The sequence below is a fragment of the Aythya marila genome (genome assembly GCF_965140915.1).
Source record: "Aythya marila genome assembly, chromosome: Z".
Classification (NCBI taxonomy): Eukaryota; Metazoa; Chordata; class Aves; order Anseriformes; family Anatidae; genus Aythya; species Aythya marila.
Window position 1 is genome coordinate 49,042,771 of NC_139080.1, and position 25,923 is coordinate 49,068,693.

Below are 25,923 nucleotides of genomic sequence, written 5' to 3' on the forward strand. Positions count from 1 at the left end.
TAAATAACAACACTCATCTCTTCAGAACAAAGTACACATTTTCCCAAACACCAAGTGATTTTCCTTATGACACTTCCTTCACCCAACAACTGTCTCGGTGGCTCCATAGGCCAGCAGTACCTGCTTCTGGAACAAAAACACTGAATAACTATCACAGCAGGATTTTCTGCAGTTTCCTCTGTAACACAACAGACCGGTGGCTATGGAAAGGTACAAGAACATGACAGTTGCCTGTGTCCAGACTAATTTAAGACAGTATTAACTTTGATTCTGTGCTATGCCTCCTTTCTAAAAGGCTTTGTTAGGCCTTGCAGAAGACAGGCACGGTAGCTGCAGCATCCATTACTCTCAGACAGACAGAGAACCACAGAATCACCTAGGTCATAAAAAATCTTCAAGATCACCAAGTCCAACTGTCAACCTGACCTATCAAGTCCCATAGCCAAAGTCCAGACCCTTTATGTTTCACTGCTCTTTTCTGCACATGCTCGAGCAACTCAGTACCAGTACAGAATATTCAGGAGAAGGAGACAGTGATGGTAGCAATGAAGGCTGCCTAATAAATGGTTAGGAACAACTAAATCATGACAAATCCTGTTTATCCCAATCTTCAAAGAACCCAAGAACTCCTCAAACATCAACCCAGCTATTTAAACACTGCAAGGGTATAAACTTACTCTTCAAATCATTGTGATGATAAATACTGTAATTAAAGGAAAAGCAGTGACTCTTGCAATTATTATTCAAGAGGGGAAAAGGGAAAGGGGAGAAAACAGAACTGGAGTCTTATACAGAACGGTATGGTGCAAATTACACAACCATAGAAGTTTCGTTTTCTACTCTACTATTTAGCTCCCAACTAACTGTGAAATCACTAACTGTGATTTTTATTCATTCCACACTTTCCATGTGAAAATCATTTGAAGAGACCAGCACAAGAGTTCTTGGTTTTAAGCTAAGAGCTAGAAAAATCTTAGCCAATACATGTATATTGTAATATATATATTAACACCACTACTGCAACAAAATAGCATTAACATTGCACAGCAAGTTGTCTATATCACATGCAAGACCTTTCCAGTGAGTCTGCTCATACTTATCCATATAATGACAGCTGAAAAACTGCTTTGTATTGTTTAAGAAATATGTAGGCATTCCTAAAATTTGCTAGTGACAAGGCTTCTCATCTTTCTTAACTTTAAATTATTAATATTCAGACCGAGTATTTTTTGTAATTAGTACTAAGCCTTTCAATTCAATGAAATGTGAATATATTCGAAATGATGAGCAAGTGGTTGTTCCACTTTGATTTCTAGTAAATGAAGTAATCAGAAAAATACAAATTTCTCATTGCATTATTACAGATGACTGAGTCAAATCTTTTGCATATATACTGTACATATGACCACTGCACATATATTTTTTCTGATGGTAAAAGGAATTGATACTGCTGGGTTTATCTATTTTGATTAGTAATAATTTAAGAATACTTAACTAACAGCACACCCAGTTTTATGAGCTGTAAATAGAAAAAGGGGAAGTGTGTTCTGTGGTAAAAAAAAAAAAAAAAAAAAAGACAGCCAGAACCCCTTCTGAAGAAATCCTGAAGTCTGTATTCAGGCATAAATCCTATTAAGGAAATGAGGAGCTCTTCCTGAGAAAAACCACAATTTAAGTTATTTTACAGCCTAAACATAGATAAGTGAATGCCTTTTTCTTCTTTTAAAATTGAAAATATTCCCTGAAAATATGGTATATGAAAATATACCATCCCATCTTTTGATCTAAAAGACACTAACTAGTATCTACCTGTTTTTTTTATTTTAGAAGATCACTATTAGCCATATTGGGGTATCACCTGGAAGCTTCCAGCAAGTCAACACTTGATGATACTGGATTCTGTGCAGTTAAACAGCACTATACGTTCAGCGGAACATTCAAACAAGCATGTAAATGACACATGCAGCACATGAAAATAAACATACCTTGAAAACAATAGCTTTAACAGTTGTCATGATTTGTTACCTCTCAACCACTACATACAGCAGACCGCACACAAACTTGAGGAAAGATTAGAAGTACTGACCTTAGAAAGACTTGATGATGTGGCTACAGAGTTTGACTAGAAACCTTTCCAAATTACAGCAGGTGAAAAGAACATGTATGTTTGTGGGGAAACTTGAACTGAGAAAAAAAAGTCTTAAAGGTAAAAGATAACGAGCTCAACTTTGGCCATTTTAAGTCTATCCAGAAAGACTATTCCTTAAACACTCTTCCTCACCCCTCTCTGCCCCTCCACGCCCCCAAAAAATGCATTAAAATGGCTAGCATTCCACAAACATCTCTGTCTCATATTAACACTGGGCCAGCACTGAAGGCCAAAGTCTTGCCATTCCACACAGGACTGTGTGGACGTATGGACTAGTAAGCATTTGAGCCATGAACAGGAACATCTCTGAATTATGCTTTGTTCACGCAGAACCTAGACAGCAAAACAGCAGCTGCAACTCTATTTCTCTTAAGCAACAAGTTAAACTGCTCATAATCAGTACTTCCTCTTATTCCCACTGTCCCCAAAAGCTTCGAACTGACACAGAGAAATAAATGAAAGTGCTTGCAAAGAGCAAGATCTCCCATCCACTGAATCCATTTTCAGCATGAATGTTGCAAACTCAATTGAATTTTCTAAGGACTTGATATTTTTAAATGCTTCAGAGATACTTGATCTCTTCTATTTTTAAAAGACCATCCAATAGACTTGTCAGCAACGTACTACAGAGGAAGTATGAGGACAGTGATCCAACACTGGAACTTTACCTGCCATCTGGAGCGGATTAACAAATTATATGGATTGGTGGTATTTGAGCCCAGAGCTCTGTCACTTAAAGACCATGTCCGTCCGTCCACAAAGTCACCAAGTTCCAGCCGGTGACAGGAACTCCAAAGATAAGTATTAGAATTCCAACAATAAACTATTTTAGACCTTAAATTTCTTTTATCCAACAGAGTTCTAATGCTTCACTATTTACATAAGCTACTGGAAAAAAAAGAAAAAAGAATAAAAGAGGGACACTGTAAACAACCACATATCTGCACTTTTTCATCATTAAATAGCTGTTTGGGGGCTGTTTTTTGCCTAAAATAGGCAGGATCAGATGATGAGCTATGCAATTTATTTTACTTATCTTTTAAATTTCTTTTGGTGTAAGACAAGAGTTGTGATATATTTTAATATCTGATCTGTATATACAGAAGGACACATACATTTCTCTATTCAAATATACATAAAAGCACTTTTAAACAGGAAAAAAAATAAAAATTTTGCAAGAAGACAATGATCAAGAGGTATTTCGTAAGTTTTTCACTTTCATATTACTTGTATTAGTTCTACAAAGGGAACATTTTAAAACTTACAAAAGCGATGACCACTGATGGCTTTAGTAAGCTACCTATGATATACTCAGAATTTTCATTATGGCCAAGCATCCATCTGTTTCTGTATCATGGTATGAGCATATTAGAACTGTGAACACATAAGCAACTGTATGCCATATTTATGTCAATGCAGTTTTTTTGTTTCCCTCTAGCTTTCATAGTTACATATCTAATAGGGAAGCTGAACAAAATTTTTATTTTTTTTTTAAATTGCAATAAACATACAACAAAGGTGTCCTCACAGGAAAGCATTAAGTGGCAGGCAAAGCCAAGAGATGAGCAAGTAAAAGTTTTAAAGAATTATTAGAAGCTTCTTTTCATTTTTATGGCAATTAGTACACAATGCATAGTTCTATTGTGTGTTATTCTATGCCATTTATAGAAAGAAGTAGATATGAAACTAACTGTTGTAAATTGTCTTAAAATGAAGATGACAGAGTCAGATATGTCTAAATACCTCTGCTACATGATCATTTTATTCTTTTCAAAAGCAAGTGGAAAGAAATTCTGTACCATGCAATAACTATTTTTGCCACATATTTTGCACATGTATTTCATTTCCAGTATGCATTACCACCAAGCACATGAAGTCAGATTATTTTTGCCATCAGGTTTTCTCAGCTAAGGATATAAACAGCAAAGCAGGCTTAGTTCCCTCACCAGCAAAGAAACCAGGTGCCATGGGCACTTAGTACCAATGTAAATGGTTATTTAAGTTGTACAGTGTACGACAACAACTTAGTTCAGAGAACTGTGAAGAAACTTAACAGTCTTCCTTCATAGGTCAAGATGTCAAATACATACAGATGTGATGTGGGTATTTCAAATGGAGGTGACTACTTAAGTTGACTTAATAGTTACGGAAGAGATCTGGACCTTGGAAACTGCAATGTTAAGTCAAATGTTCAGAGATATGTAATACAACTTAAAAAAAAAAAATTAATTCCTTGCCGAAGCAGAAATGCATTTACCAGTGATGTCCTGGGTAACAGAGGCCTAGCCAAAAGCTGTCCTCTTATCAACTTAGTCCTAACTGAGGTAATCATAATCTGTATCTTTCTATTTTTCTATTAATCTTCACCTGATTTTAACCATTTTATACGGAGCACAGATGACAGAGTATACCTTGTGACAAAAAAAAAAAAAAAAAAAAACACGCACATCCATATGCATGCCCTGAAACCATGTAGCAAAAACTCTCACCAACACCTGAAAAGAAGCTTACTGCTTTTGAGAGGATCTGGGAGAATACTGCACACACAGAATTTACACGTAGCAACCTGTGATTGCTTTCTTTTAACCCGTATTTGAACTTGATGAAAAGAGATGGAATTACATGAACCAAATTAGCTACCCTCTATCATCATCACATTAAAATGGGTTACGCATCGTGCTGGAGTTTACGCAAAAACCATTCCATGCTAGAAGTGCCCTCTTACCATCCCCAAACCACAAACGACTTGATACTACTATAAGACAGAATTCTGTCTAGCACTCTTCTGTGTTTCTGTGCAATAAACAAAATTCAATCTCAAAATATGCAAAACTGTCTTGGGAATCTAAAATGTATTATGGACATGAACAAACCGGAACAAACAGCCGAAGTTCCAGAAGAGAAGTATCTTAAGGTTAGGATACTAACTCAGGTTTTAAGAGACTTGAAAAAAAAAAAAAAAAGAAAGAAAAAAGAAATACATTTCCTCATGTACAAATAATTTTTTCAGCAACACAAGGTTTGACTTAAAGGAAAATTATGTTGCTGATACAGGCCTATAAAGAAAGACAGCGACATAACATTTTGTAACTTAGAAACCTCTCTCAAATTGTTTATCTAATACTTAAAACACTAAGGCACTAAAATTACAGACTTCACTAAAAAGAGCAACTGACAAATGGAAAGGCAGTGGAGAATACAAATTCCCTTCAGGCATCAAAGTTTGGCCAAATTGCCAGACATGAAGGGCTGGAGGTAAAGAAAGAACCTTTTTTCCAAACGGTTTCTACCTGAACAATGCTAAAGGTACTTTTATATGAAAATAGGTAAAGCACATCTCCCTAAATACTGAGATCTTAGTTAAAAGCTCATCACTGCACTCTGAAGATGGAATGGAAAAAATAATAACCCTCTAGGGCTGCAACACCTGCTGGAACAAACCTAGTGATTTCAAGCATCCCCCTAGAAAAGTCAAAGGGGAGTATGGTATCATCATCCTAATGTTGCTATTCACTACTGTACATGACTCAAGATTTCACTGCAATTGTCACATGAAACTACAGTTTTGTTTAGTGACTCTGGCTAGAAGGTAAGACCACACCCATGTGCTCGCTTGGGTTGGGAGCAGAGGAAGAAACAGACAACCTAACACTGAGCAAGCACTGTTCAGTAATAGCTGCAATACTGGCGAGTTATAGACAGTTTTGATTACCACTGTAAAACAGCACCATAATGGCCGCTATAATGAAAAATAATTACAGCACAGCCAAGCCCAGTACAAATTTTTTAAGACAAGACCACTAGTACTCAAAGCACTTGTTATCACAAAGGTCAACCACAGGTGAGACGATCCAAATACTTCAAAATGTAGCAACCTAGAGAGGGCAGATGTAAGGATATAATGATATCAGAGGACCTACCTGAACTACCTCATGACTTCCAATATCCTAAAGATAGCACTTTAGCTGGCACCTTTGCTCTAGCTGCTTTAGCTTTGGATATGGAATCAAAGATTACCTAGCTCGAATTCACCTGCTGGAATCTGTAAAGCATATATATGACAAATGATGTTACATTAAGGATTTTCCTTAGAGAAGACTCTCGAGCATGACAAGAAGACTTTGTTCTCTTCCGCAGAAGCAAACGCTTCATCTCCATCAGATGAATCTCCATCTCCATCAGCATCATCTCCACTAGTCTACTCTACGAAATCAAAGACTTCAGCAGTGCCTGATCTTGCAGTCCTGAGATCCTGATACAAACACAGATACCATATCTGGTCTGATGATGGTGATGCAAGTTTCTAGCTAGGCCATGTCATTTTTACCATAGTCAAGTTCATCTGAACATCAATAAATAGCAACTGTTACTTCCATATCAGAGGAATATAGAAATTTCTTACATGGTATAGACCATGATGCAAGGCTATGCAGACACACAATTAATTATCTAATTACAAGCATTTCTGCCTTAGGTCCAGTGCCACAATGAGTGCAGTTCAAAACTAAAGCCCAACTGTAATAAGCAAATAAAATGCATCTTTGCAAATAACCTAGAAAAAGAGGTTTTGTATAAACCTGATAGAAGTACTACAGAAAGTATTTATAAAACCAAAATTAAATGCATTGCATTATATACACAGTATAACCACTGAAGACTCATTTCAACTACATACAAACCTACGTAACCCAGTCACATTACCAAAAACAACTGTGGATCAAACCTTAGAGAAGCATACTAACACAAGTTACAAACACAGGGCAGAACTATTTCTGATATTTTTTCCTCAGTTCCTCTTACAAAGAAACTATTTTTTAAGTATGAAGTATGTCCAAATTCTTATTTCAGTGTTTAAAAGAATAATCTTACTATCTAAAGGCATTTACTGCAGAATGTAGTTTTCCCAATACAAAAAAAAAAAAAAAAAAAAATGTTTTGCATCCATCTGGTATCTTCTTGCATTTTAGTTTAGTCTATTCTATTAAAAAAATAAAATAAAAAAACTCTAGAAAACACTATCTGAAACTTCATTACAGCAAACAAGCAAAGTGCCCTTCACTGCTTCACAATCATCTTGACGTGCACCTTCATTTAAACTCTGGGACACGCTTGAAGATGCTTTTCCACAGGTCCTGCTTGTGTCAACTTTATATACTAAGTCACTAAAAATTTATACTTAGGTATATTATACTCTTCTTTATTATTTCTCCAGCCATTCTAAAGATCTTGAGCATTGTGTCAGTTTCAAACATCTCACAAAACTGCTGAAACTCCCCATCTGCTCAGGATGCTATTTAATTTGTCTACTCGCAACGTATATAGTTGTATTTATTAATGACGTAACATTCAGTCATCTAGTTATAAAAATGTTAGCTCCAAAGTTACACTACTAACTTGTGCTTTCTTTAACTAAAAGCATGCTCCAATACAGAAAATAAAACCCGCTTTCAAAATTTTTACTCAACTTGGTGTAAATTAGATATAAGACTGTGTAAGATACATGGAATCCAAACATACATTTCTCATATACCTAAGCATGGTGACTACTTCACAACATAGTAACAGCATAGCTTGTATTTCAGATTTGAATTTAACAATTTTAGGCATTCAATTTGTTCAATTTTTCCCAAATAAAAAAAAAAAAAATAATTGCAATAAGTTTTAATGGTTTTGAGGAAGTCATTCCTGCTTCCTGTTACGCTCCACTGGTTAAAACACAGAACTAACCAGATTCCACCCTCTCAGAAATACACACTTTATCTAGAAGTTAATAATTTAAGGTAGTTTTAAATGGAAAATATATAAACATATTTCCAGAAAATACCACATTCATTATATTTTTTCTAGAAAATCAGAAGACAATGCTTTAAACTACTTATACAGGATTAAAAAATAAGCACAGCATTTTTTTAATCAGCAGTTGAAACTATGACAAGCTTGCGAATTCAACAGCCAAAAATACATAATTTAGCTCTGCTTGTATACTTTCAAGAACACACAAACCTGTGAAAGGACACCACATATAGCCCCTCGTTGCTTAAATTTATTTCTAAATATAGATATCCATTTCATAAGTAATCCAGTACTTCCAATAACAGAAGTTGGTTTGTAGTTTCATGTGATCATATTACAGAAACCAACCTTCAGCTCTTACACCTGCACTAGTTACTAATCTTGATCATACCTAATAAGTCACTGTTCACAAAACCTTCAGTTCTACTTGGCAAGTTTATAATGTGAAGAATCACCACAATAAGCAGAGGACCATTCAGAAATTTGGGTTTTTAAGTATATATTAAGTAATAGCATGGATGTCATATCTTAGACGGCTTCAGTTCTAATAGGGAAGGGGGAAATAAGAACGTTTGTGTAACCAGGGTTAAGCAACTACATTAACGTTTTCATTTTTGAATCAGGTACATCACACACAAGAAGGAATGGTCAAACACTCTCCTTCATGAGCTGTAAAAGGCAAATCTCAAAGTTGTATTGATCAAATAAGAATAATGCTAAAGAGATGGATCTCTAACTGGCTGGCTTTCATAATTTGCCTTTCCCTAATAGCCTGATCTTAAATACGTTACTTACCAGCTTTGTTCTCAGTGAGCTACGGTCTACAGCAGATTCAAGACCAAAAAAGGAAGAAAAATTGCATGGAAATATCCTCAACTGGCATCCCAGCTGAATACAACCAAAGGGGAAAAAAAAAGTTTATGGTAATTAAGTGTTATGCTGTTGCAATATTAGCAATGAAAAAAATTGCTTCTACCTCCACTATAGCCTATGAAAAGCTTCAGTCATGGAGAAAAGTACACTGTGGCTGAAAGTACTATCAATCCAAGTAGTCTTCAACCAGTGGCAATATGGAGTCTAAGACATAAAATAAAATGTTTTAATAAATTGATCCCAGCACTGAAGGAAAAGCTAAAGGTCTTACTAGAGAACATTAAAAGAAAGGAGAGAGAAACACAGAATTTTGTAAGTATCTCATAACAAGCGTTTACAGAACACAACATAAGAAGAGACACCTAAGCAGATGCCCCAGATAAGCCCAAGGAAAAAAAAAAAAAACAAAAAACAAAAAACAAAAAAACTTCACATCCCTGGCAAGACACAGAATAATGAACCAAACAGCTACAGACTTAGTCTCCTCTGTTGAAGTTAATCCACTTTACTTCTGTACAGTACTGCATTAGCAGTCACTACACACTCAACTGGAGATAAAGCTTCCCTTCTGCTTTTATTTAGTACCTTTGTAAAGCATGTTCCTCTGAGACTTTATATAGCTGGTCCACTCTCAATTTCAGAGTTCGTCGAGAATAAAGGCTTAGCCTCAGTCTTATTTTTGAAAAATGGCAATAACTGGCGGGTCTACTTTGGCTGGCTGCCAGGAGCCCACCAAGCTGCTCTCTCACTCCTCTTCAGCAGGAGAACAGCAGAAAAAAAGATGGGAAAGTTTGTGGGTTGAGATAAGGACGGAAAGATCTTTCACCTTTTACCATCATGGATGAAACTTGGGGAAGATTAATTTAATTTATTGCCGATCAATAACCAAGTAAGATACTGAGGAACAAAACCTAGTTCCCTGGGGGTTCTTCCTATGCTCAGCTTCACTCCTGACTGCCCCCAGTGGAATAGGAAGGATACGGAATCACAGTGGCCATCACTTAGGAAAAGTTCATCTCTGCCACTCCTTCCTCCTCACACCCGTCCCTGGCTCCAGCAGGGGGTCCCTCCCACAGGATGCAGTCCTTCATGCACAGCTCCAGTATGGATCCTTCCCACAGGCCATGGCTCTTCATGACTGCTCCAACACTGATCCTTTCCACAGTGCAGAGTCCTTCAGGAACTGACTGCTCCAGCATGAGTACCCCATGGGCTCCTGTCAGGAGCCTGCTCCTGCGGGGGCTCTCCATGGGCCGCAGCCTCCTCCAGGCCACATCCACCTGCTCCACCGGGGGCTCCTCCACCCATGGGGGGGCTGCAGCGTGGAGATCTGCTCCATGTGGGACCCATGGGCTGCAGGGGGACAGCCTGCTCCACCAGGGGCCTCTCCCTGCACAGCCCGCAGGGGAACTGCTGCCCTGTGCCTGCAGCACCTCCTGCCCTCCTGCTGCACTGGCCTTAGGCTCTGCAGGGCTGTTCCTCTCACATTTTCTTACTCCTCTCTCTCAGCTACTGTGGGGCTGCATTTCTTAAACATGTTATCATGGACATTTAACCAACACCACTCATGGCTCAGCTTCAGATAATGGCAGGTCCTTTTCAGAGCCACTGGAGCTGGCTGTGTCCAACATGGGAGCACCCCCACAACCCTTCACATAGGCCATCACTGCAGCCCCCCTACTACCAAAAACATCCCACATAAACCCAATTCACTGGATTAAAGACTCTTTATTCCTGACTACAGAGTAACATGAAGACAGCTGAATATAAAAAAAAAGCTTTGCCATAATTTTCTCAAGTCAGACATCATAATCAACAATGAGAAGGCAGACAAGTGATCCTTAGCTGAAAGTTTCACACATAATTAGAGCTGATTTGAAAAACTGCACTGCTGCTGACAGTCCCACCCAACTTTCTAATCCATCCCTTGTGTTTGCCTCCTCAAGAGGAATGGATCCCTTTTTTGGAGACAAAGAAAAGGAACACAGCTATATTCTTGAGCTCTTACTGAGAAAATTCCTGGAAACCTTCCCATTTTTATTTGTTCTGCAGCTAAAAGGTATCTCTGTAATTATCTGTCTTCACAGCATAAAGTAATGCATACAGTTATTTCCTGTGCAAGAAACTGCTGCATTAACTACAAGCATTTATTATTGTTAGTATCATTATTTGCTAATTGCCTAGTACCTCGTTCTACTTACAATTAGCCACAAAGTTCGAGTAAATAAGTGCAAGATATAAAGAATAACATGGATCAAATAATATGTTGATCTCATCTGAGCTACATTCCAATGAAAGGAATGCACAGCAGCTCTGCCATACTTAAGACCAATCTTCTGCCTAAAGATGAACTTTTCAGTCCTCAAAAACCTACAGTTGTTCCAATTTCTTCTAAAATTCAGTGTGCATCTTCAGGACATACAGTATTAGGAGCATTTGGAGTAATCTGATTGAGGTATTTCCAAAAGGAAGACGTTTAAAACAATGCTATCTTCTTTGACTTTTTTTTTTTTTTTTTTATGTACTAGGCTATCAAATTCTGTGTGTACTCTTTATTGGCTCAGTTGCTCAACATGTGCACTAGAAAATCATGGCAGCTATCAGTTCTTTCAGAAAAACAACATCAGAAACAACATTAAGAAGAAAAATAACCAGCACTGGGCAAATGCAAGCTTTAGACACCAAACTTAACAGATTACTATGCACCCACTCATAGGACAAAGCTGTCGCATGGCTGACCACCTGCCACTGAGCCTTGTGGACTACAAGCAGCTTACATCAGTCTGAATCCAAACCTTACTAAGAGTTTTAAGTAATAAAAAGAGAACAGAGCCTAGCTACAGGATATCACTAAAGGAATTTATTGAGGGGAATTAAATGTATGTACAGCAACAAAAATATTGAGAAGGTACTAAAGTATTTTCACGTGTTATCTGAATCCTCAGGAGGGAACAGTGGAGTAATACATTAACTCTCTTCTCAGTTTCTGTGTGTGAGCTGGAACCTGAAATATGCTCTAGGAAAACACTACCCTCTCTCCTTGCTTACTTAACAGAGACTGGGAGGAAAAAAGGAGACTCTACCCACAGTTGTAACTCTGCAATACTCTTGCTGGTTCTACAAAAACAAGCATAGGTAAAGAATTTGAAGGCTATTACAGAACTTCTTTCCTCCTTCGGCATTTTCCTTCAGTCCACATCAAAACCTTATAGATGAAGTATTCAAGGATCTGCTCTCCCAGGCCCATCTACTTCATAAACTTCTGCCAGAAAAACTACACCAGCTGGAAATGGCAGCCGGGAACCACGCACCATATAGCCAATTTAGCTGTGCTGGAAACAAAATTTTGATGTACGCAAGTTATGCCAACAGAAAAAGCATTTGTGTTGGCTTTATTCACACCACAGACCCAAGCGATGAATTTTTTCTGGCAGAAAGATTACTTCTGCATTTCCAAGAGGGGGTTGTATTGGCAAAGCTGCAGCGACTGAAGCTGTTTTAGATCAAAGCGGTTTGAAGAGCTCCAATACCCAAATTTTTCAAGCTGCCTTGAAAGCTGGATACAACGACAAAAAAAGTTAACTATCCATATTCTGATACGTCTCAATGATTTCTGAAAGAAGGTCTCTAAGGAACAACATTTCTTCAAATCTGTCAATTATAAAATTGCCCTCAAGCCTTCTTTGTGTTCACAGATATACAATGCAAGTAACTTAACAATCCCACAACCTCTATTTTAATTAGTGCAGTTCTCTTCAGAGAAACAATACTGAATAGTCCACTCTTCAAAATTATACTTGAGCAATAATTATTTGAGCAACGTGATCTAGTGGAAGGTGTCCTTGCCGTTGGCAGAGGGTTGGAACTCGGGGATCTTTAAATTTCCCTCCAACCCAGACTGTTCTGTGATTCTGTGATACAAAGTCACCCAGAAAATCACAAGTTAAAGGTTCCTACCCCTGGGCTCTTCCAGCTCCCATTCAAAATGAAACCCCAAGGTGGTCTGTACTGGTAGGGAACCACAGCACTTCATTCTCCCCTGTGAGGGGAGAGAATTTTTCTTATCAGCAGAGAATGGATGGATGTTGGGAAACTGACAATTACTTGGATATAAACTTTTAGGAAATGCAAACAAAGCAATCTCTGACCAGACTGGGAAAGTCTCAGTTAAGCAATTGATCTGGTTGGCCAGGCAACAGAGAAGGGAAAGCAAAAGGGTAATTACTTAAAACTGCTGAACACGAGTAGCATGAGGCTCTATTTAACAGTACTAGCCGTAAACTGATCCAATGGACTATGGGACAGTAAGTTACTACCTGACACAAACACACCAGGAGTAAATTTTTTAAACACATACAACTATCATCTTGACAAAGCATGAAAATAAGGAACCTGACAGGCGCAACAACAGGGTGAAATTAAAGAAGAAAGGCTATGAATCTGACAGCATCCTTCAGCTTGCCCAAACAACATTCTACACAACTTCAGCATTAACAGGAAGTTTTATTTTTATGTGTATATATATATATAATTTATATTATTTATATTATCCAGAAATAAATATATCTTATTACATAATATATAAGTTGTTTTGCCTTTTATTGAAAGCCTTAGAAGACTCAACAGTAAAACTTCTACAGTACAGAATTATGATCAACTCTGAGCCATAGATAATAGTGTCCAAAAAAAAAAAAAAAGTAGCTCCTGTCCAGTTACTTCTGGACTATATAAAAGTACCTTCTTTTATATAATTTAGATCAGAAAAACCTGTAACACAAGGCTATCTCCCAGAATACACTTCCACTCCAAGGTAAGGTTTTGCAACAATTTGCGAATAATCCTTCCTCCCTTCCTTACAGTACTGTATCTCCCAGAAATTTTTTGAAAATGAAGATCCCTGAAAATCTGCTGACAAAAATACCCGAGCAGTACCACTAATATTACATTAATAATGAAAAATTAAACTATTCAAATTACTGATGTAAATGTAATTCAGCCCACTGCGTAAACACAGCATAGCTCCTAATGAGTTGATCACACGCTTTTTACCCATGGGACACCTGCCTTACTCCACGTACAGACTGTACCTTCTTTGAGGATGGAATACTGCCACGTAACAAAAACAATTCCCGCATGGGCTCAGCTGCATTGGCTTCAGAACTGGGAAGGCATACAACATAGGCTTACATAAGCCAGGACTCATCATGTATGTTCACTCCAGGAAGGGCAGTATCTTATTTATTTACTTTTAGACAGAGGAAGACAAAGGCTAAGAAGTGACCTACAGCCAGAACACTTTGGAGAGAAACAGGAGAAGACCTCATAGACATAACGCAACCTTAACACTGTCCAAGCTCTTACTGATTTCTAGGTGTTCTTTTTGATCAGTGCTAAAGCATTAACAGGGAATTTCCTGCATCCATGAAAGCACAGATCATAAGAAAGGAGATACAAGGGAAATGAGTAGTAAAAGATTCAAAGTGAACATTTAAGCAGAAATGAAAGGATACAATTGCTGGCACGTCTCTACATTCTTTTATACAATTCCTCTTTTTTTTTTTTCTCTCCCAGCTCACCATGTAAGAATCCCATAATTTGGAATCATACTCAAATCCACATCAGTCATCAGCAGACTTTAAATCTTTTAATCAACCACACTGTCATTTAGCAAATAACAGTTGGATGTCATCTTTTGTGGACTAGCCCTTAGAAGGAAACAAGACACTTGGCTTGTGGCTTTTACAGATTTTTTTTGATAGCTGAGGAATGGCAAGATTTGAGGACCTTGGATTTCATTCCACACATAAAAGAGAATTACATTCTAGGACAAAGTTTCTCAATATGCGGTCAGTAAAACATCAGATGGTGATCCAAAAAGTCATCATAAAAAATGTATTTTTAAAACCATACATTCCCACACAAGCAAGCAAGAAAACATAATTGAGGAAATCAAAAAAATTAAACAAACATTCAAATCTTAGCCTAACTGAATTGCACTATAACGCAAAACAAAATGTGACAACATTTCACAAGATGATCCTTCCTTTTTTTAAAAGAAATTAAGTGATCTTTAAACAACACACTGTCCTTTAACATTTCAGTTTGAAAACACTTTCTTCTGCCCTACTGAATTTCCAAAGCAACTCCCCTACAGATAATGCTTTGTTAGATCCACAATGCTCCTCCCTTCATCCTACTTCCCTAAGCCATTATCTGTTTTCTCCATATCCCCCTTATGTTTTCTCTAGTTTCACTCACTTTACAGACTTCCCTTAATGTCTTTTACAGAATCAATCCATCCAGGCATAGAGCTTTTCCTGTCCATTTTCATTGGCAAACTCTGCCTCAAGTCTTCTGGTTTACCCTGAATTTCAGTTACCACTGTGGGAACATCCTTAATTTCACTGGTTCAGCTGCAGGAGCTTCTTTTCTCAGGCCCATCTCTATCTGACATGTTTTACTTTTTAAAATTACAGATAAAATTGGTCCATACCCTGTCTTCACTCCCTGATTTAAGATCCTGATACAAGTATCCAGCCCTAGCCTTTTCCACTCTTCAGAGTTAATTTCCCTGCCTAATGTCCACTCATAAACACTCTTGCATCTTGTCTACAACCAGTTGTGTATACGTACTCTAAGTGGTTTTTCTAAGCCAGGTAAACAGCCAATAAAGACATCCTTAAATCTTAATAACAAAACAGCTTTGCAAAACCAACCAACATGGAATACTGAAGAAGTATTTGGAGTTCAGAAATACAATTTTAATAGCATACCTCAAATCCCTTCCCCCAGATCAGTATGCCTGCTCTCAGATTTTCAATATTACAGCTACCATAAAATTCATGAATATTAAAAAAAAAGTTTATAAAAATCATTTGTTGACAAGTGTTAACTAACAACCATGTTTTCCTATGAATTACATAACTTGAAAACCCACTTGTATGTGCTGATCTGATGCTGCACATTCACCACTTCTCATAAGTTTAAAAACTGCAGCTTTTAAACCTGTTTATTTTCTTGAAGATTACTGTAAGTTACTTATCTTTATAACTTGTTCTTTCAAACCAAGATGAAACTTGTAAATCAAATACGTTTATCAATGCATCCCTATTTAAACTACTGGTATGTATTTCTAAACACTGTATGGACTACTGTTTTTTTTTCAAGAAGATTCTTTTCACAAGCCTGGTAAGAAACAAACTGCAGCTGGATATAAACAGATTTACTAAAGACATCAACAACAACAAAAATTGAAGTAATTCTTGTTGAGTTTTATTATGCTACATAAGTTAAAAATGGAGAGAATATTTTGTGTTTAAAATGGAATTAATTACGTTATGTGTGGTTAGCATGCTAAACCACTGCATAATAACCAAAAACATAAGATTTTAGAACTGATCTTCTCCTCTATCCTTACAGTTCTGTTCACATGTTAGAAAGAAGACTGACTTCTGTTTTCAATTTCAAATGGATTAAAATTAAATTCAAGCAAAGCACTGAATGGGACATCTCAGTATAAGGAGCCTATTCAGTTGATATCCACAAAAGACACGTCTGCTTCAAATGATTTTGACTTGTTGACAATTTTTGCTTCTCAGTGTTTGGTAGTTGAGAGCTTTTGCTTTCTCAGGACTCTGGCAGGACACGTGTATTTGGGTTGTTTGTGTGCTTTTTTTTTTTTTTTTTGATGGGGGGGAATACATTTGGTCTGCACTAAGATTCAATTTCATAATGAATTTTAATTTAAAGTTTATTTAGGTCAACTTAATTTAAAATTGATTTTATTGTTTTTAAAATATGTTTCAATATAACTTTCTATACAGCCCTTAGCATTATTTGGTCTTCATTTTAAAGTAAACACAACAATTTGTAAGAGCTCTATTAAATATTTTTTCACCACCACAAATATTATCTATTTTGAAACACTTTATGACACAGAAAGAATAAAAGACATATTCAATCCTTGTCAGCAATTGAGGAAATTTATCATACAAAAACATTTTGTTTGCTACTGAGATGAATATATATAAAAGACACGTTTCCTTGGAATCTGGGCTTTTGTGTGTGTGTGTGTGTGTGTTTGTGCAGTATTAGATACAGATTTCCATCTTCTCAGGAAAATTAAGTTTGCATACCAGCACAGAATATCCCTGGGACTTCACTCCGGAATATAACAGTTCGTACTTTCTTATCAGATTTCAAAGCATCCACAGCTTTTGACATCTACAGAGAAAAGGAGGAAGGGGAATAACCAAACGCTTTTGAAGTATTTAATTCCAATATTTCACCTTCATACTAGAAACTATTATTTTTACTTACCATTTTTAAAAGATTTTTGTTAAGGGCATTCTTGGCATGAGATCTGTTTAACCCAAGCACCACAATTCCTGGAGGGGAAGAAAAATTGTATTATTGTTACAATATAGAAAATAATATCTCTATATAATTATTTTGATCTTATAAAAAAGGCGTAATTGAGGAGTACAAAAATAGAAAAAAAATGTGCTACTGTAATCATTTAGATACAGAGTTTTAAAAAGAAAAAAAAAATGACTAAAGTTTCCCAGTGCTGAACATTTCAGTGTTCAACAGAAGTGACGTGTATTTCAAGAACTAAAATACGGCCCTAACACCTCGACGTGGAAATAGTGCTTACAAGGGCTAAACATATAATTCCACTATTGCATGCAAAAATTTCATGTTTGCGTGTGAAGTGCTGACATGCAATCAGGCAAGACACTCAACTGTAAAGCGTATGTTTCCATAGTTAGACAGCATGCGTTGAGAAACTTCTTAAAGCAAGAAGTGTTACCACAGCTAAGCAATTCTGATACAGGTAAAGGGAAGTCACAAACACAGACAGAACACTATTAACAGAAAAACTGAACTTTTGTTTAGAAAGAATAAAAATCTTATAGAAATTCTACCTCAGGACACAAACTGCTCAATGCTTGGCCACACGGCTCCAGTCACACATCTACAGCTCCCTTAGACCAGTTACAGCTCAGCTGGCTCAGTGACTGATTACTTGTGCTGGTTTGAATGCTGCAGAAGGAACAACATTTTTTGTCCTAATTCCTTCTCTTTCAGTTTTATACGCATGACAGTCAAATGGGAAATTCCCAAAGAGTTTACCTTGGTAAGTATACCTTAGTGTACCTATAGTAATCTTTTAGAGAATTATATCCTGAATGTGTTACAACTCCCTGAATTTTAAACAGCAGCACACCATCCTATGAAATTGATCCAGCCTTGGTAAAGCCTTACCAATCAGGATTTTTTTTTCTTTACTCAGGGATGCAAAGCGAAAAGGAAGAGGACAAAGAACTAAGGCAGGGACCAGGAATGGAAGAGAGAAAAGGAGATCCCATTACCTCAGACAAAAATGCCTACCATATTGCCTTCAATCTACCAAAAAAAAAAAAAAACAAAAAAAAAAACATCAGTATTTGCCAGTGTATTCACTACAACACCCAGCTCTGTATGTATAACCTATAAAATTTGGCACTCTTAGTCATCTTCTGGAGGCCGTCTTGTTTTCTCAGTGTACACTACTTCTCCTTTACGGAAACATGTCCTTCCAAAGGACTGATCTAATTGCCCTTGAGCCCACTCCTCTTCCTTTTCTTCCTTCCGCATGGATGTGCCCCTCCACACATGCAATTAAACTGAGGTCTTGTTTCTCCTGCAGCTACCAATCTGAAGCCATTGTCTAGCCAAAGTCTTCTGAAGTCTACCATGCTCAACGTTCAATGAAAATGGTTAAGGCCAAATAGGAGAGCACACATTGCTCTTGCTTGTTCTCAAAGTCCAGCTGATCACTATCAAGAAACAGAGAAGAGGAGCCTGGCTGACCCAAACAACCTTCATCCCTTTGTTCTGTAAGCCTGAACTCCCACCTGTTCATCAACATGGCTGGAGGTCATCTAGGACCTTCTGCGAGGTCCCTCACTCAGCACTTAACCTGGAATCTGGTTGTTTTATTAAACAAACAGGACAAAATTCACGTAATGCTTCTGACCATAGCACTCTTCTACTGTCACAATTTATTCTTCAGGAGGAATATTCCAAATTCCAATACTTCACACGCTCACACAAGTAAATTAGGCAAAAGCAGCACTGCATTTTAAAACAACAAAAAGCGATGTGACCTGGCTTTGATTTTAGGCTCTAAGGCTGGCACCCTTGCATATCCAGTGTCTGAACAAACTGAAGAGATCATCATTCCAAACTATTTTTTAGTTTGGAAGTAAGGTCTTCTATAGAAGCATACGGGTTTTTTTTCAGTGGCAATGACACTCTTTAATTTCCGCCACCAATATTAGTGTATTCAGAAGGTACTCTTAACTAATATTAAAACACATTTAGTAATTTTGCTACAAAGAAAGGCACCTTGAAGATAAATCATACAGGTTGATTCTTCTCAGCAGTGTCACATCAAGTCATAAAACTACCACTTCTGCCTCCCTTTCCAGAAAAGTGAGGTAAATACAGATGACACCCACACAGCTATTCTATTTCTCAAATAAGAAGAAAAGTGAAGCAAGAACTACAACCAGAAAAGCATGAGATTAACACCAGAAAATCCTACTACTCGATTACTATAGTATCTGTGCATCCTTAAATCCCTTATATTTTTGTTTGTTTGTTTGTTAATATTGCAGTAAGTCTTGGGGTTCCCAATATATTTATCAGTGACCAAACTACAGACAGATTGGGTACCTGCTAAAGTCACATAACTGAAATAGAAAAATAGACTTCCTGATTTCCAGCTGAGCAATTCAATCCCAAGAATATACTTTCTCCCTTCCCCTGCCCACCTCAAGAATCACAGAAGAATCTCCTGACAGAAACAGTTTAACGCAAGTCTTCCTGCTTTGGGCATCCAACAAGATTTAAAAGCCTGGTCAGACAGCCATACAAATTTTAGATTGGAGGAAGCTCCCTAATCAGGGCAAAAAGGAATAATCAGGTTCCATACGGCAATGCAGAATCCCAGCAAACCATTTAAAAGAAAACAACAAAAAAAAAAAACAGCAAAGTTTACACATTACCATTCTGAAGTAACCATTATGACAAATATTTAGCAATATGAAAAGATGAATATTGGCATATATTTTTTGAAATATCTGTTCCATCTTCATCTGAAGCATTTAGTCGTCATTCTTTCTTCCTAAAGCCTCCACATATTGGCATGCTTTCCAATATCTTAAAAAAAAACTTTTGAAAAAAACTATCCAAAAAAAAGTAAAGAGTCATCATCATATTCACCAGCAAATATCAGAAGAAATAATAGATCTTTTCTGATATCTTCACAGCATCAAAGAAGGGTAGATATATTGCAAATGCTGATTACATTCAACAATGCTGAATGTAATATTAATTTCATATTTTTTTCCTGGGAGTCATACCCACATTACCCCAGAACGCTCTTCAGCAAATATGGTGTTATCTATTAAAAATTACAGACACATACTAAAAAGAAATTTTCACTCTATTAGATAGACTCTCCAAGGGATTCAGTTGACTTCCAATGCTGTCTAAAAAAAAAGTAGTCATGCTCCCTCTGCATTACTTCTCTAGCAAACCATCAGAGGAAGAGCATATGCAAACATACAGTATGTTCTCTTCTTATATGTTATATATGCCACCAGAGAAAGCTGTTATATAATTCTTAACATTTAAGAGAAAAATATACTGAAGTCAAGGGAGAATGAAACCAAAAATGTTTTAGTGAGACAAAATACATATAAATGAGTAATAACTTCAAAATACCTTTAAATTCCTCACACATCCTCATTTCATAGTGTGCACTAAATTTGGGATTTTTATATGAGTAAGTAGATCATATTCAAGCATTCTTGTGTTTTGATAGGGGCAGCAAAAATGCATGATGCTATCATTATTTAAAACTGCTGAAAGAGAAAATCATATTTCTTCCTATATTGTAAAAAAACAGGGTGGGCCAATTTAAGTGAAGTGATTAGATCATGTTTTAACTACAGTTTATATCGGCACACAGGAAATATTGCTTTAAATAACAATTTTTATCTGTTCTATCTTGTGCTTTGTACTTTTCAAAAAATACTCATCCTCAGTGTTTAGTAGAAACACATTTAAATTATTAGTTACAAATAAGTCCTCTCAACATTCATATCATTAATTTGTCTTACTAAGATTCACTTGGTCTCTATAAAAAGTACTTAGAAAAACACATTTATTTGCATTATATATACACAATCACACACACACAAAAAATGTATCCAAATGTTCTTTTACATAACCAAAAAATACACCTCTGCATTGAGGAAGGGAAGAATGAAGAGAAGTTTTAAGTTTGTCTCACTTAACTCTCACTTAAATACTCAGATAAATCACAGCAGATGAGTTGACTGAGATGCTTATTAATTGTACAATATTTTCTTAATCATAACAAGAATCCACAGTGAGTATACCATGCACAATTCTGGTCATTTCCATTGATCATATTTTTCAAGAAGCTGTTATGTGCAAAATCATACAGCTGTTATGTGCAAAATCAAAATTGAGCAGCATTTTTTAAAAGCACCTAAGCACTTCTCAAAATCCTAAGCACCTTCTTATCTCAAAGTGTAACTTCAAAAATCTTTCCTGCACTTCTTAAATTAGTACACCACATCTGCTCTAACTTTTTTAAAGACAGAAAAAGAAGAGAACGTAAACTATTCTGATTTATCAGCTAGCTCTTAAGTTTCGAGCCTCTGAATAAACAACCTCAAATTAGGCCAATTTGTTCTGCTCGTTTTATGTACAATAAAATTCTAACAGATGAGGTCAAAAAGCTGTCTTATCCCAAACTAAAAACAGATAGAAAATATAAACATCAATAGTTATTCTAGTGGAAAATCTAAAACTTACAAATACTTGCATCACTTTCCAGTAAGTAACACTGCAACACATCAGTCAGGATTGCAAAGATATTTCTGTTAATTTCATCTACAACCTATAGAGCAAAAGCCCTAAATTAATTCAAATTTCTAATGGGCTTGCTACTGCAACTTGCCTAAAAGCTCTGAAATTCCAGTAGTGATAATACATTTCAGACCTAACAATGATAATCAAATACAATTTCAAATAGTGTAAAAGACAGGTATTTACATAAAAAATAATACACTGACATTTAGCCACACATACATAACTCTGATACTGCAAGCAACATGAGCTGCAACGTGTTGTTCAGAAGCATTTTATAACCATATTCAAATCCTACATGTTTTGTATTCTTGTTAAGTTCAAATCTGGAAGTTGGAAAGTCTTGAATAAAAAATTCAGTAACTGGCCCTTCCAAACACAGTCTCATTGCACTAGATGTTTAACAAGGTCCCAAAACTGTGTTACATGAGTCACTTGGAAGTGTTATGAAGCAGGGCATTTTGCTTCTCTGCCTGAAGGGTGAGATTTGTCTAGAGCTACAGGATACACAGCTCTGTGTGAGGCAGCTCCTGTCATTTTCCTGTCTCCCCAGAAGTCTCTGCTGTAGCGGCCCATGCAGCACTAGGGACGATGCATCTTCCTCCAAGCAGCTCAGACAGCCTGTGCATGGACAAGAGCATCACAGCAGCATCAATGAGCACGGGCTTGCCTTGAACGGCAGTCGGGGTAGACAGGGTCTGTCCCTGCGTGCAGTCAAGAAGCATGAAGTGGAAGAACGTAAAGGGGCAATGGCACTGGGGTCCCACTTGGGAAGGTCTGCATCATGAGCTGCTGGAGATGGGTACACAGTAAGTGAGAGAAGAGTGAAGGAGACCCCTGCGGCTTGTATGGAGTAAGCATCCTGATGGAACAGAGGTACTGCATGCTGTAAGCAAATAGAAACAGATGAACTTGACACATGGGGCGAGGAGGAGGGTGTGCACTAGCAGAACAGGGAAGAAACAGACAGAGACATGTTTCTTCTTTTGCAAAAACATGTTCTGCTCTTCGTGCTGCTGAGGGAGGCATATGAAGCGTATGTCTCCTGGCTTACTTCTAGACCCTTGTTTTTCTCCTTTATCAACAAACAGTATCTGTTTCCATGTCCTCCTGAAAGACAAAACCAAAGAAAATTCCTTCTCTTTGAAGTGGATCTGTGAATTAAAAATAGTGATTGGTCCTTCCTTAAAATATCCAGAGCTGATTTACTACTCCAAATTGCACTCCAGGTTTTGGGGCAGTTTTAATGCCACATTTAACAGATTAGTATTTTCTGAAAACTAAAAAAACTGCAGGAAGAATTTTTCATCAGGAAAAATAAAAACAGACTAAGCTACTGACATGCCAAACTTTAGCTATCTCTGCAGTGTCTCTTCAAAACCTCCTCCAATTCTCTGCACAATCTACAGTATCCGAATTAAAAACGCACAGCAATGAACTTAAGATTGATACAATGTACAAAACACACTAATAACATTATAAAAGTAATAGTTGCTAGCCATTCAACAGCTGGAACACAGCACCAGTAACTCTATTACTAGCTGCCTAATGGCAGAAATAAAAGCCGTGACCTTAGGTAGTACTCAAGTATCTTCTACTGACTTGTTGGAAAAGCACAGACGAAACAAGCAAATCCACCCTCAAACATTCTGTCGAGTCTTCTTTGCTCCTGCCTTGCCTCCACCTAGGTTTAAAATAAGCTTGAAATTAAAATAAAAGTTTAAAACCAATTTCCAGTACCACAGTTGGCTGAGAAAACAGGGCTAGTCAAGTATTGTCTTTAAGGAACTGCAGAAGAGTTGGGAACAGAACAGTCACTCAGATAGAAGTGGACTGCAGGATCAGATTATGTTATCAACCTTACTGCCTCTTCTGAGCAATCAGATGAAACAGTACGTCAGTTTTCCTTTAAAAAAAAAAAAAAAACTAACCTTTGAGCGAAAATTCAGTTTTAAAGTAACATCTCTGCATGTGCATACAAATCTGTATACATGTATGCCCAATTCAAAGATGCCTGACCAAGTTTGCAGATGGTCTCAAACAACTGTGTTGATGTCCTGAAAGATGTAAACCAAACCTTGAATCTCAACATATGGTTGTTCCACCTACGAGCCACCTGAAGAAATCTATACACCTCAAAAGGATAGTGCTCCACACTAGGGCCTTCTCCATACAAGTAAGTAGAACATCATGGCTCTAAAAATAAACCCTCAGGATCACAGAATATCCCAAGTTGGATGAGACCTACAAGGATCAGAGTCCAACTCCTGGTGCCACACAGGTCTACCCAAAAATTCAGACCGTACAAGCACAGTCTGAATGCTTCTTAAACTCTAACAGGCTTGGTGTCATGACTACATCCCTGGGGAGCCTGTTCCAGTGTGAAACAACCCTCATGGTAAAGAACCTCTTCCTGATATCCAATTTCATAACAGGAAATTAATTTTGTTAAACAGGACCTATCCTTCATGAACCCATGCTGGCTGTAACCTATGACCGCATTGTCCCCCAAGTGCATTTCAATAACCCCCAGGATAACCTTCTCCATAATTTTACTGACATGAGACTGACAGGCCTGTAGTTTCAAGGGTCTTCTTTCTTACGCTTCTTGAAAATTGGCACAACATTTGCCAGCTTCCAGTCTACAGGGACCTCTCCAGACTCCCAAGATCGTTGAAAAATAATTGAGAGAGGTCCCGCGATGACATCAGCCAGCTCTTTAAGCACCCTGGAATGAATCCCAGCCGGACCCATGGACTTGTATGGATCCAGGAAGAGCAGCAAATCCCGCACATGTTCAGGGTGGGTTGGGAGGTTGTCATTCCCACTGTCATGGTCCTCCAGCTCAGAGCACCCAAAGCCCATCATCAGCGTTGAAGACACAGGCAAAGAAGGCATTAAACGTCTCCGCTTTGACTATGTCCTTGTCAGTGAGGTGACCTTTCCCATCAAGTAGTGGATCTATGTTTTCTCTGGTCCTCCTTTCTCTGTTCACATATCTAAAAAACCCTTTTTATTGTCTCCCACAGACATGGCCAGCTTCAACTCTAATGGGGCTTTGGCCACACAAATTTTCTCCCTACAAACGTGAACAGCATCCCTGTATTCCTTCCATGTTGCCTGACCCTGCTTCCAGCAGCCATACACTCTCTTTTTTTGCCTAAGCTCCAGAAGATCCCTTGTCAGCCAATCTGGCCTTCTGCCCCTCCTGCTTAACTTCCAATATTTTGGAATTGCCTGATCCTGTGAAAGAAAGCTTACAACTACTCTTTATCCCAGGAAGCCCTGAGGTGGAAAAGACCCACAAGGACTAATTAAGGCCAACTCCTGGATCTGCACAGGACCACCCAAAAACCAAACCATGTGTCTGAGAGTTTTGTCCTAACACTTCTGAACTCCATCAGGCTCAGGGCCCTGATCCCTTCCCTGGGAGCCTGTTTCGGTGCCCAGTCACCCTCTCAGTGAAGAACCTTTCCCTAACGCCCAGCCTGGCACGCCCCCACAATGAAGCTCAATGCTGTTCCCTTGAGGTCCCATCACTGGTGGTCTGCCATTCATAGCCATTCTGCACCCACATTTGCAAGTGACAGGTACCCACGGAGATCAAATCTGTCCAAAGGATAACACCTGTAAAATCTAGTAAGCACCAAACCTAATAAGAAATACAAAGTGTTGTTGAGAACCATAGAATCATTACAGTTGGAAAAGATCACCATGAACAACTGGTCCAACCACCACCCTGCCACCAATGTCACCCACTAAACCATATCCCCAGTCACCACGTCCAACCTTTCTTTGAACATCCCCAGGGACAGTGACTCCACCACTTCCCTGGGCAACCCGTCCCAGTGCCTGACTGCTCTGTCTGAGAAGAAATGTCTCCTCATTTGTAATCCGAGCCTCCCCTGGCACAACTTGAGGCCATTCCCTCTGGTCCTGTCACTAGTTACCTGTGAGAAGAGGCCAACCCCCAGCTCCCCACACCTTCCTTTCAGGTAGCTGTAGAGAGCAATGACGTCTTCCCTGAGCCTCTTCTCCAGACTAAACAACCCCAGCTCCCTCAGCGGCCTCACACAGGCCTGGCGTTGCAGGCCCTTCACCAGCTTCGTAGCATTGCTGCGATGCGTGGGGCTGCAGATTAAACTGCAGCACTGACT

General features: G+C 37.9%; 2 protein-coding genes across 2 annotated transcripts in view; both read right to left on the reverse strand.

Annotated features, from left to right (window-relative positions):
• Window positions 1-25,923, reverse strand: part of AUH (AU RNA binding methylglutaconyl-CoA hydratase) — a 118,181-nt gene that overhangs the window by 91,604 nt on the left and 654 nt on the right. The window contains exons 2-3 of the mRNA XM_082783805.1: window positions 17,135-17,202; window positions 16,951-17,038 (exon numbers count right to left, since the gene is read on the reverse strand). Of these exons, the coding sequence (XP_082639931.1) occupies window positions 16,951-17,038; window positions 17,135-17,202 (156 nt within the window). The remainder of the gene's footprint in view (window positions 1-16,950; window positions 17,039-17,134; window positions 17,203-25,923) is intronic.
• Window positions 21,022-25,706, reverse strand: LOC309890176 (uncharacterized protein). Its single transcript, XM_082783807.1, has 3 exons — window positions 24,370-25,706; window positions 22,821-22,876; window positions 21,022-22,652 (listed from the first exon to the last, which is right to left on the reverse strand). Exons 1-3 carry the CDS (start codon window positions 24,662-24,664, stop codon window positions 22,407-22,409), a joined length of 597 nt encoding a protein of 198 aa, XP_082639933.1. The 5' UTR covers window positions 24,665-25,706; the 3' UTR covers window positions 21,022-22,406.

Bases quoted from the DNA above. Each gene is read 5' to 3' on its own strand.
- LOC309890176 (XM_082783807.1), bottom strand. From the start codon at position 24,664: ATGCCTTCTTTGCCTGTGTCTTCAACGCTGATGATGGGCTTTGGGTGC. The intron at 22,877-24,369 runs GTAAGAAAGAAG...TTTGTCTTTCAG, and splicing joins TGTGCCAATTTTCAAGAAGC to GAGGACATGGAAACAGATAC. The intron at 22,653-22,820 runs GTAAGCCAGGAG...ATTTGCTTACAG, and splicing joins AGAAAAACAAGGGTCTAGAA to CATGCAGTACCTCTGTTCCA.